Source organism: Aristolochia californica, unplaced genomic scaffold (genome assembly GCF_029961685.1).
Source record: "Aristolochia californica isolate CCGP_79_NKW_82.1479 unplaced genomic scaffold, dmAriCali1.0.hap1 SCAF_11, whole genome shotgun sequence".
Classification (NCBI taxonomy): Eukaryota; Viridiplantae; Streptophyta; class Magnoliopsida; order Piperales; family Aristolochiaceae; genus Aristolochia; species Aristolochia californica.
The window spans coordinates 92,605-108,198 of NW_027181782.1; the positions used below are offsets into that span (position 1 = coordinate 92,605).

A 15,594-nucleotide genomic window follows, 5' to 3' on the forward strand; every position below is an offset into this window, starting at 1 on the left:
TGTCTTCAAAAGTTTTTGCGACGGTATCACATGATGATATATGTTCTCTTGGACCTTAGTTTTTGTGTTTCATGGTTTTAGGTCCCATATGTTACAGCAGCTTTGGCTGATACCAAGCTTGGCGCTGAGGGGCGAAAGGACCTTTTTGATTGGTTGTCAAAACATCTTTCTCATATAACTGACTCTTCTGAGGCTTTGCATCTATTGAAGCCAGCTTCTTCTGCTCTTGCGGTATCTGTTATAATAGCTTGATTTTGTTGTGAAGTTTCTCAGAAAATGCTTAGAAATTAAAGCTTCCAGATTCTTTAGAAGTTAACTTATATTGGTCCATGGGGTGCTCCTTTATGTTAGGATAAATCATCAGAGGTTAGAAAGGCAGCAGAAGCTTCACTAGCAGAAATTCTGAGAGTTTGTGGGCAAGAAGCCGTGAGTTTTTTAATGCTCTCAAGAGTTTTCTTTTCTCTTATATGTTGAAATCTGACTCGGTTTTGTTGTTATCTGTCAAATGGTCTTGCTTTTTCAGGTGACTAGAAGCTTAAAGGAGTTACATGGACCCACTTTAGCTCTAGCATTGGAACGATTAAAACCTTCGTTGACTGCATTCCCTGGTATATTCTCCCACATATTGATTCTCTCTCAAATTCTTTTGTGATGGTAGTTTGAGTATTTACACTTGTTTCATTAATATAGAAGCATTCGATCCTCAAAGGCCCGCATCTACTGGAATGGCATCTAAAACTGGCACAAAGGTCGGAAAAATTGCTCCTGCTGAGCGTGTTTCAAAGCATGGTGGAAAAGCAGGACAGGTAGTTTGTTGTCTTCCTTAGAACTTTTCATTTCCTGACCAAATCAAATACTATTTTTTTTATTTTTTTTTCTTTCTGTATAGAGAACTACACTGACAAAAGTGTCCAGGCAAGGCATGGCTTTGGAAGACCTTGCAGTCCAATCACAGGCTTTATTCAACATTAAGGACTCCAACAAGGTATCAATGGTGTTAAACAGTATTCTGCCTTGTCTGTTTGTCTTTCTTTGTCAATGAATTTTTTTTTTCTTAGACAAAAAAGGCATATTTTCTTCCTTAAAGATAACTTATAGCTCTTTTTTTAAAAAAAGACATCTTATAGCTGAAATATTTTATTTTACAGGAGGACAGGGAGAGATTGACAGTCAAGAGATATAAATTTGAGGAGCTGCGGTTTGACCAGATCCAAGATCTTGAGGTTTACTGAATTTTCATTTGGAAGTCAATTCTTCATCGAAGTGAAAGAACTAGAGTTTTATGTCTACAATTTACATGCATAGATTTCTGTTTGGTAGCTGAAGGACTTGTTTTGTGTGTTACAATAATCAACTCGGTAGACTAAAAAATATTTTTTTTCTAAAGAACTCCAAACCCTTTTCTGCTGTTGGAAAATCATGTCATGTTTGAGAGAGCACTATCCCTTATTGAGATATCTGGTATTCTCTCTAGCACCTTATTTGATGTTAACATATCCAAAATTTGAACCTAATGTGTTTGGCATAGGCTGACTTCATGGTTGTAGGGTTGCCACTTCTTCCTAAGAACTCCCACTAACTTTCGCCATCTACTAATTTTGTATTTGGATTGGCTTTGACAGACTTCAAACTAATTTTGATTTAGGCTCTTCTGATTGTACAGGGCTGTCTTGGGCCAAGAACTAAAATTGAAAGAAAATCTTGGCAGAAAAATATATAAGTGGCAAGCTAAAAGAACACTCTCTTCACACTTGATCTTAGCCAAAAGGCCGAGAAAGGTATGAAAAGGAGCACTCTCTTAACAACAAGAGATTGGAGGGAGGCTCCTTGCTCTGCTAGAGAGTCACTGAAGGCATTTGTGGATATCGAGATATGAAGCTAGTCACAAAGAAAAGAGGGTACAATGTTCTCCACCCCCCCTTATGTAACTTTTTCTGCTTAATACAATTCTCAACACTTTCAATGAAGTTGACAAGTCCTTGGAGGAGAGCAAACAGTTGAGCAGAGGTAGAATCAGAGACCCCCATTTGGTCGGAGTAGGTAATGAGCAGAGTGCCCACAGAGTTCTGAATGACTCCTCCATAACAGCTGTGCTTGGGTTGCTGCACATGCTACCATCAAAATTTAGCTTGAGAGTGCCCAGTATAGGTGGCTTCCAAGCATCGACGATGGGGCAGCAAGTGAAGGCAAACATGTAGGCCCTGGGGAGAGTCTCTTAGGCTAGTGAACTTCTTTCGCGTATGAAGCCAAGAGGATACACGACCAATGATGCTGCTGGAGACATCATCAGCGCTTTTTGTTCCTCTCCTTCCAAAGGCTCCATGAGATGTGTGCCAGGCAGGTCGAGAGAATGATTTTTCCCATTTTCGGGATGTGAGTGCTGAGAATCATCTTCCAAGCATAAGAGCAATGGAGGAGCAAGCGGGGGACAATCTCCTCAGCGTCGTTGCTCAGAGGGCATAGCGCACAAGGAGTTTGATTGCCCTGCTTCCTTGGATTGTCAGTTGTTAAAGACCTGTTTAGGAGAGTACACCAGAAGAAGAATCTGACCTTTGATGGGGTAGAGGGATGCCAAGTAGTTGCAGCTCCATGGAGCTCTGAGGTGCCAGTCTAACCATTGATGAGACAGTAGGCTGAGCAAACTGAAAAGTGGCTGCTGTCAGCATGCCTCTGAATCTTAACAGTGACGGATGTCTTGTACTTATTCTCATTAAGGTGTCATGGTTATCACAGAGAGGGCCATTGTTCTTCCACCAATCATTTCAGAAACGAATCTTAGTTCCATCACCAATATAGAATCGAATTCCTTGTTCAAAGGTTGGGAGAAGGGGGAGGAGGGCTCACCAAAGGGGGGAGAGGGCTTTGACGGCATGCAACAACAATCCACCAAGGTTCGCCCATCCTAGCTTGGCAGCAATCATGGGTCTCCAAATTGTCTTTGGAGCAAAGTTGAATTTCCATATCCATTTGAGGAGAGCCCATTTCATGTCTTTACATGCCGAATCCCCTGCCCAGTAAGAGATGTAGGCTTGCAGACTTCATTCCAGGTGACTAGGTGATACATAAAATCTCCACTCAAACCTCTCCAACTCCGTTGTGATTCAATTTGGTGGCAAACAACAGCTGGGCATAGCATGAAGGATCAAAAGTAGTTAGGGATTCCAGCAATGCACGAGTTGAGGAGGACGAGCCGACCGGCCTTGAGAGAAGACACCCCTCTATGTGGCTAGGCGTCTTTGGAGCTTTTCGATCATTGGAGCCCAAAGGTGCTTGTGTGGTCTGCAATCAAATAGGGGGAGACCCAGGTCTGTGGTGGATAGAGAAGTAAGTGTACGCCCCAAGTAAGAAGCCATAGTGCAGAATTCTTCATCATCAATGTGGTAGCAGGTTAGAGTTTTCTTTTGCCAATTAACCTTTTGATATGATGTGAGCTTGAATAATCCGAAGAGAGTTTTGATTTTCTCAATCTGTTTGAAAGTGCCTTTTCCAAAGAAGAGTGTGTCATCGGCAAACTGGAGAAGAGGGATGTCAAATTCTGGTTTAGAGGCGATAAGCTTGAGTCATCCAACATCTTTTGCTGGATGGAGTAGAGATGATACAAATTCAACAATGATGTCAAAGAGTAAAGGTGATAGGGGGGTCTCCCGGCTAGATCCCACACGAGTTGCTGAAGTAACTGCATATTGTGTCATTGAGTAGGAAGTAGAAGATACGCAGCTCCGAATCCAAAATCATCATCAATCTCCAAAGCCCATTCTCTCAAGTAGGTAATCAAGTTGTTTCTAATTGACATAGTCGAAAGCTTTCTCAAGGTAAAGTTTGAGCACAAATCTCAGTTTGTTGATCTCTTAAAGTGATGGAGGAGTTCATGAGCAGCTATGGCGGAGTTGAGGATATGTCCCTTAATAAAGGCACTCTAACCATTGTGGATCGCCATGGATAGGGCAACTTTAAGTCTGTGAGCAAGCCATCATGCAATATTTATAGGCGCTGGTTACAAGGCTTATAGGCCAAAGTCAAGTGGATGTTTCATCATCTCTTTCTTGGGGACTAGGGCAATAAAGGATGCACCAATAGTTTGGTATGTTATGCCATGTTGGTAGGACTGGAACATAGCACCTCTTGTAGAGTTCTCCATTGAATGGAGTGCAATCATTCATCATACCCAAAGTAATAGCAGCAATTTCCTTGGTGGAGAGCTCAAGTAAGGATGCTTGGATGTTATTTTGGATAGGCGTAAGCGCTGCAACATCGGTCGTTCAATGCATTCCTTCGAGTATAAACCTGCCAAAAAACTAGTAAGAGCGTTACTTATTGAGGTCCTATCCGACATTACTTCATCATTGATGCCCATTTGACTCGAGCTTGCTGCGTCCAGTGAAATTTGTAACTGTGGGAGATTGATTGAAATTCATGTTGCAGTGAAATCTGGCTATTGAATTCTTTGGGAGAGAGTGACCTTTGCTCTTCGATGTCGTCAACGATGGCAATCTGAGTTAAGAGGGAAACTTTCTCAGCAATGGCGGCAACATAGTTAGCTGAGAACCACGATTTAAGTTGATTGTGTAGGACCTTGAGTTTCTGTGGGAGACACCATCCAACAACACAGGTAGCGTTCAAATTTGGCCACCAACTAGAGGTTAAACTTTCAAAGTCATTCTCAAGAAGCCATGAGTTCTCAAATCTGAAGGGTTTCGGCCCCTGTAGCCCAATCTTGGTGAAGAAATCGGTTGGGTTGCTTTGGTGGTGGGGGGATTCAATGTCGGGTAGGTGGCCGTGCTGGGGGAAGGAGCATGAGGGCAAAGCGATGGACATTCCAGAAATGGAGGGGCAGTTTGGATTGCTAGGCTGTTTTGTGAAAGGTTGGGGGGGATATGTGTTTCTCTATTTGGTGTGAATATGAGTAGGGTATGTGTATATGTGTTTGTCTATTTGTGTGGATACGTGTGTGTAGTAAATGACCGTATGTTTGTATGTGTTTGTCTAAAATAATGTGTGTCCAGTGAATGAATATGTGAGGCAGGGGGGGGTTGTTGTGTATGTGTGTCTAGTAAATGAACTTGTGTGTGGGTTTGTAAAATGCACATGTGTGTATCTGTGTTCTGTAAACTAATGTGTGAGGGTGTGGGCGAGTAGGTTGTGTGTGTGTAGTAGATGAATTTGTGTTTGTGGGTTTTTGTATGTGTACTGTAAATGAATGTGTTTATGTTTTGTAAATTAATGTGTCTATGTGTGATAAATGAGACTGGGGTCTGGGCTTAGCTGAAGATGGTAAATGCTTTTGTCAGGCGTTAAGAGAAGCTTCACCCAAGGTATGGTCAGTGTCCAGAAGGTGGGTAGGGGAGAGACTACATCACTTGGTTGAGGGTAGCTGTGTTGATTTGGGGTTGGTGTTGCTATTTTGGGATGCTGACTGGCTCCCATTCTCTGAGAGATGTTGTGGTGATAAAGTGCTTTGATCAGTGTCTTCATTGGTATGTGGTCAACTTGGGGGGCATTGTTTGCCATGCCTGGAAGGAGATTCCATAGGGCACATGACTCACGGAGAGGGTAGGAACAACGAGACAAAGCTGTCAAATTTTGCTAACATATAGCAGAATTGGCAATGTGGCATGGTGGGGGGGGGTTGAAATATCGAAGTTTGAATTTGAAACAGATTGGGATGGCGGGGAAGATATGGATGAATCACTGACCTCCATGTTGATGTCAGGGATGGGGCTTTGGTGTGATTTAGAGTCAACTCAGCATGTCCTGGTTCAGTCGCAAACGTCTGAGTGGACTCGGTGTTGTCTTCTCAGATTGTGGTGAACAACAAGCTGATTCCCTTTGGGGCAAAGTTCCTTGATGATGATTTTGATCCAGAAGAAGTTGTTTCCAACATAAATTTTGAGGAAAGTGGATCATTTCCGGTGTTGTTTCGGTATTGATGAACAATCTTACAAAGTCAAACTGGAGTTTCTGATTTGTAATCTCGTCAAGGGTCTCCAACTTGCCAAAAGCAGTGGCACTTTGAGTAAATTTTTGGTCATGCCAGAGCGCCGCAAGTAGCCCCTAGATGTTTAGCCATTGGCCAAATAAGAAATTGGGAACGAAGGGTATCCACTCTCTGATCTTGTTGATGCCGAGCTTTGGGTTGGCCTTAACTTGATAGCTTCATTTTTTTTTCTGCCACAGTGTGAAAGTGGAGGAGCCAGTCACGAGATCCCAGATAGGAGTTTAGCCAAGTTGAAGCATTTCAGAAAACCAAGTGAAGATGGCAAAGCTATCAACCATATTACTCTCTGCAGTGGCGATTAGGGAAAGAGAAAATTAGTATCTTCTTTCGTTCAAGTACTGGACTCACATTCCGAGATCCGCTAATTCGGTAGCAGATGTGCTTGCTAGGCAGGGACCTTACCTACAATCATTGGTTGTAAGGGATATGCTCCCCCAAATTTTGTAAAATTTTGTTCTCTTTCGTTTTATTAATACATCTTTATAAAAAAAAAAAAGAAGAGAGTAGATAATGTGATGGTGAGTTGGGTGGGGTCACTTTCAGCAAGGTCGGTGTTGTGGTTGTTATCACTGATATGGATTGGAGGGCCAAGAGGTTGTGTCAGGTTTAGTTGGGAGAATTTTCCGAAGTGTCTTGCCGTTGGTAGTGGGGGGAATTGGGTGTGGCCATTCGGACTGGTTGTGCCACTTAAGGGCAGGTTGGGGAAAGGCCGTGAAGTCTTTCCATGAGTGTTCACCAGCCAAACCTAGTGTTGGTGCATTCCGGCATGTAGATGCCAGCCAGCCATGAGATCCCAAATAGGACTGGGCGGGAGTGTAGCTGAGTTGAAGCATTTCAGAAAACCAGGTGGAGATGGCAAACCTGTCAACCATATTACTGTCTGTAGTGGCAATTAGGGAAAGGGAGTTTTTTTCTCTTCCCTATTTCAAGAACTGGGTAGATAGACTGAAGGTGAGTTGGGTGGGGTCAGTTTCAGCAAGGTCGGTGATGTGGTTGTCATCATCGATATGGGCCCAGAAGTGGCGTTAGGTTTAGTTGGGAGGATTCTTCGAAGTGTCTCGTGGGTGGTGGTGGGGGGGGGGGGGGATTGTGGTATGGCCATTCGGATTGGTGTCCCACTTGAGAGCTGGGTGGGGAAAGGCTGCGAAGTCTTTCCATGAGTGTTTGCCTGCCAAACCTAGTGTTGGTGCATTCCGGGATGTAGATGCGAGCCATGATCATACCCTCCCGGCATTGTGCTATTTTGTAGTTATTCATGTCATTGTACTGAGAGACTGAGAAGTAGAATATGAGTCTTCCAGTCTAGAGTTCCCTAGTTCGGTTTCCAACTTGGCAATCAGTTGTAGCACTCTCAAACTGCTGGGTGAAAGTTGTGCAAGCGATCACAGGATGGAGATAAAAGAGCATTTATCACCAGTTTTGACTGTCAATTGGACAATCTATCCACAGTGATCAACAATTTTGTTGATGGAGAAGGTCATGCTACATATTTGAAGAGTGTGCAGAAGGAAGATTCTTTGTGCCATCTGGTGCGTTGTCGTTGATGACTTGCCTTGCTTTGAAAAAAAATCCATTCATTTTCTTCCTCTTCATGGTAAACAGTCCCTGAATTTCCGCTCGGAGAATGGCTTAGATGGTGTCCCTAGATTTCCTTCTCTCCCTAGATTGGCCACCTATCAGTGACATGGAAGGGCCCCTGTTCGTCCTGAAAGGGAGTTGCTGCAGGGCGAATCTAGCAATCCACCCATCCACTTCCGTACTAATCCTTCAATTGGAAGGCTCATCTTCCCACCTCCTGGACAGAACTCCCAAAATTTCATTGCTGTGCTGCAATCAGAGAGACACCAATACGATGAAGACTCCTGGAATCAAATGATGCGGCTTGCTGAGCTGATGGGAGTAATTTATTATGGTCCACTCCCTGGGATTAATCAAAACTCTGGAGTATGTAAGAACTTGGATCAATGATCATGTTGTCATGGAACACAAGGGGAATTGGCTCTGCCTGAAAGTGCCCTCACCTTGCTTGGACTGAGGTTAATGCTATCAGTCAAGTTGGGAGAATCCTTGCAATGTGGAATTCTAACTTAGTGGACGTTATTGACGAGTATTTCGGTGCCCACTCAATCAACCTTCTTATTCAGGACAAGACCACTGGCAATTTCTGGCCGTTATCAGGGGTTTATGGTCCAACTCGCTACTGTCACTGCAACGCTTTCTGGGAGGAGCTATATGATGTCTCGGTCCGTTGGCAACGAAGGTGGCTCCTTGCCCGTGATTTGAATGCCATACGTTTTCGTAGAGATAAATCCCCTCCATCCAGTCGCTTTACAACTTCCTTGCAGGAATTTTTGGACTTCGTGGGCAGTTGTGAGCATGTTGATATTAATCTCTTGGGGAAAACTTTTACTTGGACTAATTGTCAACTTCACCGATTCATCCACTCCAAGCTTGACCGATTTCTAGCCAATGGGAATTGGTTCCATCTACACTACAATGCTTCCAGGAAGGTCCTTTATCGTATCTGCTCTGATCATTGACCCATTTTACTGGATGCCAAGGTGGGTAGCTAGGGACCTAGGCCATTCAGATTTGAAAACGCTGGGATATGGGAACCAACATTTATGGGGCTTGTTGCCAATATCTGGCCCATGCTTAGCACCTTGGGTATGGCTGGCTAGAGCTTGCCCAAAAAACTCCAACTCCTCAAGCCACACATCCATGCCTGGGCCTCTACCCATCATGCCAACATAAAAGCTACCAAAGCCACTATTCTTGCCATGCTTGTCAACTTAGACACTCTTGAGGAATCTCGTCTACTTTCTCCAAATAGATTCCAAAGCTGCACTACCCTCCAATTCCAACTTCAAGACATCACATGTTGTGACACCAAATCTGTTGGAAATAGATGGCCCATTTCAAATGGATTTTTGAAGGAGACGGGAACCAACTATTCTTCCATGTTGTGGCTTTTGCTTGGTGTCAGGCTGCTAATGAGATACTTGACCACTTCAAGCGAGTCGAAAAGGCCTTTGACAGGGTTAATTGGACCCTCCTTGATGACCTTTTGGCCAGAATGGGTTTCAAACCGAAGTGGAGATTTTGGATATACAGCTGCGTCTCATCCATCTCATATTCGCTCATCCTCAATGGCATTGTTCTGGGATACTTCAAGGGCTCTAGGGGAATTAGGTAAGGAGATCCACTCTCACCGCTGCTATTCAACATTGTGGTTGAATACCTCTCTGGTCTGATTCACTCAGTTAAGGATGCTGGATGGATTCAACCGATTTCCTCCTCACCAGAATTTGATATCTTTGCTGCAATTCACTGACGATACCTTTTTCTTCGGTGCCCGTACTCAATCTGAAGCCAAGCATCTTAAAGCTCTCCTTGGCCTATTTGAGCTCATTTCTGGCTAGAAGATTATCTAGGGTAAAACGTGAATTTTCGGATGCCACATCAACCAAAGTACCCTCTCTGCAATGGCTTCCCTTCTCGGCTGTCAGATCTGCGCTCTGTTGGTAACTCATCTCAACCTCCCCCCTCTTTGATTGTAGACCTCATAAGCAGCTCTGGACCAAGGTCATTTGAGAAATTAGAGCGAAGATTAGCCACTTGGCGGGGTTGTTTTCTATCGACTGCTGGTAGACTTACTTTATTACGGGCTGCAATTGATGGCACACCCAACTACTACTTTTATCCTTCATCCATTGCCCGGCTGAGGTTTGCAACCAAATTGACTGACTTCGGAAGCGTTACCTATGGAAGATATACTAGCGACACTTTCAAATATCATCCAGTCAGCTGGTTGGAGGTCTGCCAACCCAAGGAGTTTGGAGGTCTTGGTCTTGGGTTGACGAGGAACATTAATCATGCTTATCTGTTAAAATGGTTTTGGAGGTTCAACCACATGCCTAATGCAATCTGGAGACCTATGGTAGCGAAAAAGATGAATTGAATGGATAGATGGTATATCAGTGGAGGTTTGCGTCAGCATCTCTCTCCTCTTTGGCATTCTTGTTTTCCTTTCCTCAACACTTCCCAACGAGGCATCAGCTTCTTTGCTGGCAATGGGAAATCTCTAAGCTTCTTGTTTGACTGCTGGTGTAATGGGAAGCCACTTTGCAACACATATGCCTCACTTCTACCTATCAGCATCAGGCAACTTGCCTCCATTGCTGATTGCTGCTCATCTCCGGGTTGCTGGAATTTGCATATCAGAAGAGGATTAATGGACTTAGAATCTCAGCTTGCCACTAGATTGCTTGCGGACCTTCATGATGTCGATATCAGATGCTCTAAATGACAAAATTATATGGCATCTTGATGCCCGAGGGTCTTTCTTCGCCGCCTCTGCGTATTTACTCATTGCCGGCTGGAACAGCAGCACCTCTCGGCATGATGCAGCCATTGCTTGGAAGACTATGCCTCCCCCTCCCTCCCCCGCGCTCGAAGGTCAAGTTTTTCTTCTGGTGTGCACTTTATAACAAAATGCTGACGGCTGATAACCTTCGGAGGCTGTCCCACATCTCCTCTTGCATTGCCATTTCTCCTCGTGTATCTGGACCAGTGTTCTTCAGCTTGCCTCACCGGCCCTCTCATTGTTGAAGGTGATTCCTGGGTCGTGCTCACCAGGTGCTCCTCCCCCATGACCCCTTCATGTTGCCACTGGCCTTGTTTTCACCACATAGCAGATTTAGTCTCCAATGTTCATTGTACTTAGGATCCATGTACCGTGGTCAGTTAATTCTCTAGCTGATGTTCTTGCTAAGAAAGAGGAGTCTCCCTCCAATCCCTTCTTGTAAAGGGAGGGCTCCTCTGATTATCTCTGTATCTTGGCTCTTTTTTTTTAATAAACTATCATTTCTTTCTCTAAAAAAAAAAGAAAGGTGGTGTCTCCATTCTTTTTCAGAGTTGTTCCTTCGATTGATGTCCCTTGAGGGTGGTCCCCCTGTTTTTGTGTAATCTTTTGTGGTTGTTTCTTTTGCTCTTTCTCTCACTCTCCTTGTTTTTCTCCTTCTCTCTGGTTGTATCCTGCGCTCTCCCATTTTTCTTTTCTCCTTCTCGCCTTTCCGATTTCCCTATTGCTACTTGATTTTCTTTGCTCCACCTCCTTCTCTCTAGTTGTTGCTCTTCTTCTTGTTCGCACCCTTGTTCCTAACCTTTACTAGCTCTCTTCATCTTCATCTGGTTCTCACTCTTTCTCCATCGTTTGGGCTGTACTGTACATGTAAATATATGATTTTTAGTATAGCAGAATAGAGTTCAAACTGATTTTTTTTAAATGTTGTTTACACACACACACACACACACCCTTACCATAGTGAGACTTGAACCCGAAATCTCACATTAGAAATCCCTGATGTGAACATTGAGCCAAAGGCCTAGTCAAACTGATTTTTTGGCAAACTTTTTCTTTAAATTTGTTTCTCATATAATTTGAGTCATATCTTTTTGAAAAATTAGCAACAAATATTTCCTATCTAATTGTTTGTTGGATTGCATTCATTTAGTGTTTCTTGTTTCTTGTTTCTTCTTGCAGTTTGAATATTTCATTATTTCATGCTAACATTATTTATTTGAATGTGGTGTAGAATGATCTTATGAAATATTTCAGAGAAGACCTTCATAGGCGTCTTCTTAGCACTGATTTCAAGAAGCAAGTTGAGGGGCTTGATTTGTTGCAAAAGGTGGGATGCACTTTTCCTTAAATTCTCTCTTTTTAGAGTTTTCTCTTTGAGGGAAAGGAGGCTGGAATCATGCACCTTTGCTTTGCTATTACCAACTTTTTTTTCCTTTAGAAAAGCCACTTTATTTAAAATAATGTTTTTTTTAATAGTGAGAATTGCATTAAAGAGGGAGTATAAACAAGAAAGCTGGTAAGAAGTCAGCTAGGACATCATGTAATCTAAGAAAAATACAAAAGCTTTCAAAATATATGTGAAATGAATAATCAGAAAACTTGCAAAACAAAGTCAATTTATGACACCTACTTTGGCTGAAAAAGTCTGCCATTCCATTTCCATTCTGAACTGTGTGAGACTACGAAAGCTGAAGTATGTCACAAAAGAGCTGAAATGTCACTATAAAGATTCCAAAACCTCCGAGTTATACTGGAAGGAAACCAACGTACAACTACCTGAAAATCTTCTTCATTAATCAAAGGATAATCGAAAGACTGCATAAAGATCTTGAAGCCACTCAATAAAGCACAAAACTCAACTTTTGTGTAATCATAGGTTTTAAAAGGCGTGGAAAATACCACCCTATTGGAGCTGGCTTCAAAATTTAATGGCTTTTTTGTCCATTTTACCTGTGGATTTGCTAAGTGATTGATGCAGCACTGTGGTTTAGAGTCAAAGAATAACAAGTTGAAAGTTTCCTCCAGAGTGTGCATAACCTAGATTTTACCAACAACTAAAAAAACTACAATCTGTTTTCAAATTTAATGGGTAAAATTTGAGATATAAAGTAGTGTTTCTGTTGCTATTAGAAAAAATAGCAAACAGAGAAAAAACCACAATGAATTAGTTTATCCAAGAGAGAACAAAAATCAGAACTTTATTCAATAGCAAAATTCTAATTTCTGTGTTATATATGAAGGCCTTATAGGCATACAAATAAACAGAATGGGAAACTCCTAGCTGTCTAAAAAAGGAAATTGACTCTGATTAGGACTTTCCAAATCTTCATCAGCTTGCTGGAAAAATTCAAAATAGGAAACTACTTCTAATCTATAGAGTTGCTAAACTTTCTGCTTTCCCAGTTAGAAACATAGTCTTAGACTTAAAACAGGAAACTTCCTCTTAAAAGAGGGCTTTCTAATTGAAGCATTTACCAAAGTAGCAAAAACAAAAAAAAAAAAAAAAAAAAAAAAAAAAAAAAACAGAGCATGTTTCTATCCAATAAAACTTCTAACTTCAGTTGGCTTGAAATAGGAAATTGTAACTTGGAGGGATTTTCTAATTTTGAATGTGGAATTTAGAGGTTAATAAGATGAAAGAGAAGAAGAGGGGGCGAGTGTATGGCAATTCTCAGCACACATTAGGGTCTAAAAATGACTGCCTTTTCTATTGTACAGTCACTTAATTGGTAACCCGATGAAGTTACAATGATGCCCCTCCACACTCGAACTATCTTAACTACCTAAATGCGTGGCAGAATAAGACAATTAATGCACATAACTCCAGCATGAAGACGGCCTTTGTTTTTTTTTTTTATGAACAGTGAATTTAATAGGGCAAAAGAATAAACAGATACAACTTGTAAGGATGGGCCTCCCAACACAATGGTTTGGAGGGATTTACCTTGTTTAGCTTGAGAGTCCGCAAGGTGCAAGTACAATCAAGGGAGGAGAGGATGCTGCAAATATCTTGAAAGATGTTCCAATGTCGCTAGGGTGGGGTCTTGGATTTGGTGCACCAATCGATGATCACTTTGGAGTCACCCTTAATGATGAGGGGGCCAAAAAACCGGTCTCGATAGATCATAAGGTCATGAAGCAGCCCAATCACAGCTGAAGTAGAATCTGAAAAGCTCAATAGGCCCGCGAAGGAGAGTAGGAGGCTGCCGCTGTCATCATGGATAACTTCACTAAACCCTGCATGCTCGGGACAACCATAGGTGCCGCCATCAAAGTTCGACTTGAGGAACCCACGAGGAGGAGGTGACCAGACTGCCATAGAGGGGAGGATGAGAGGGCCCCGTCATTGCAGGAATGAGATGCCAGTTTCCCCGGAGATGACAGTTGCTGAGGTGGAAGAATTCTTTCTTCATAAGGAGCCACCAACAATGGACTTGGCAAGCTCTGAAACAGTGGAGGACTTGAGATATAACGTTATTTTGTTCCTCTCCTTCCAAAGTGCCCAAGGGATATGACCTGCACAGCTGGAGATTAGCATTTTGCCGAGCTTAGGGAGCCGAGAGCAAGGGAGGGACTGGATCATTGACGGGAGATCTCGAGGGACACAATACTCGATGCCAATTCTGTTCAGAAGACTGGCCCAAATAGACTGGGTGAAGTGGCAGTGAAGCAACACGTTAGTAGCACATTCCGGCGAGTCATGGCAGGAGGGGCAAGACGGGTCAGGAACTTGGGTCCCACGCCTGAGTATGGCATCCGAAGTGAGGACCTTATTACTGCAAACACAACAAACAAAGAATTTAGCCCAAGGTGGAGCATGGAGAAACCAGGCCAATGCAGCTGGATGGTGAGCCCGAGAGGTGCTGAAGCCCTAAATGCAATTGTAGATAGATACATCAGTGAAAGAGCCCTTTGGGCATGGGGTCCAGATTAGAGTCTGGAATGGAGGAGATTAGAAGCCTCCATAGCTTGTGTCAGTGAGACCTTTTTGGAATTGCAGATTCCAGTCACCGGATTGTTGCCAAATATCAGTGATCAAGGCCAAAGGGAGGTTAGAGAGGCTCGAGAGGGAGCTGAAGGCGCTCACCAACGGTTTGTCACCCAACCACCAATCTGACCAAAATTTGGTCTGAAACCCATTGCCAGGGAAACACTTGATAACGCCAGAAAATTGAGGGAGAAGGAGAAAGATTTTTCTCTAAATTGGCGAGAGTGTATCGCCTGCCTCCATCCAGCCACCAGCCATCCTGCTTACCCGCTTTGGCAGCAACCAGTGAGCTCCAAATCAGTGAAGGAGAGGTGTTGAAGTGCCATAACCATTTGAGTAAATATGCTGAATTGGTGCCCGAAATGCTTTTGATGCCGAGACCACCAAGGATCATAGGTTGACAGACATCAGCCCATTTCTCAAGGTGATATTTCCTTTTGTCATTGGGCCCACCCCAAAGAAAGCATTGCTTGAGGAATTCCAAATGATTGGCAACAGCAACAGGGCAATGGAACAAGGAGAGGAAGTAGCTCGGGATCCCATGAAAGGATTTTATAAGGGTAAGCTTGCCTGCTTTTGAAAGAACTTGCCTCACCAAGTAGTTAATTTGCCCTCCATCCGTTCAATCATTAGGTGCCAACAATACTTGCACAGGGTGCCATTAGTCAGCAGTAGACCAAGGTAAGTGCTGGGGAGGTTGGCGATTCTGCAGTCAAGGTAAGTGGCCATGGAATAAAGGGTGCTTTGATCAACATTATAACCCGAGATGAAGGACTTGGCCTAACTGACTTTCTGGCCAGAAGAGAGCTTTAAAAGGTTCACCAAAGCCTTGAGCCTAACAATTTGCTCCATAGTACCTTCTCCAAAGAGGATGGTGTCGTTGGCATATTGCAGAATAGCGATGTCTTGGTTAAGGTAGTTTGAGATGGCGATTCTGCAGTCAAGGTAAGTGGCCATGGAATAAAGGGTGCTTTGATCAACATTATAACCCGAGATGAAGGACTTGGCCTAACTGACTTTCTGGCCAGAAGAGAGCTTTAAAAGGTTCACCAAAGCCTTGAGCCTAACAATTTGCTCCATAGTACCTTCTCCAAAGAGGATGGTGTCGTTGGCATATTGCAGAATAGCGATGTCTTGGTTAAGGTAGTTTGAGATGGGGGAGAGCCATCCAATGCTCTTGGTGTGCCGGAACATTGTGGAGAAAGATTTTGCGACAATGGTGAAGAGGAAGGGCGATAAGGGATT

At 43.2% G+C, this 15,594-nt stretch overlaps 1 protein-coding gene across 4 annotated transcripts in view; it reads left to right on the forward strand.

Annotated features, from left to right (window-relative positions):
* Positions 1-15,594, forward strand: part of LOC137943898 (protein MOR1-like) — an 81,776-nt gene that overhangs the window by 44,258 nt on the left and 21,924 nt on the right. For all 4 annotated transcript variants that reach the window (XM_068789328.1, XM_068789326.1, XM_068789329.1 and 1 more), the window contains exons 29-35: positions 82-231; positions 352-426; positions 524-608; positions 691-806; positions 890-985; positions 1,149-1,223; positions 11,593-11,688. In XM_068789328.1, the coding sequence (XP_068645429.1) occupies positions 82-231; positions 352-426; positions 524-608; positions 691-806; positions 890-985; positions 1,149-1,223; positions 11,593-11,688 (693 nt within the window). The remainder of the gene's footprint in view (positions 1-81; positions 232-351; positions 427-523; positions 609-690; positions 807-889; positions 986-1,148; positions 1,224-11,592; positions 11,689-15,594) is intronic.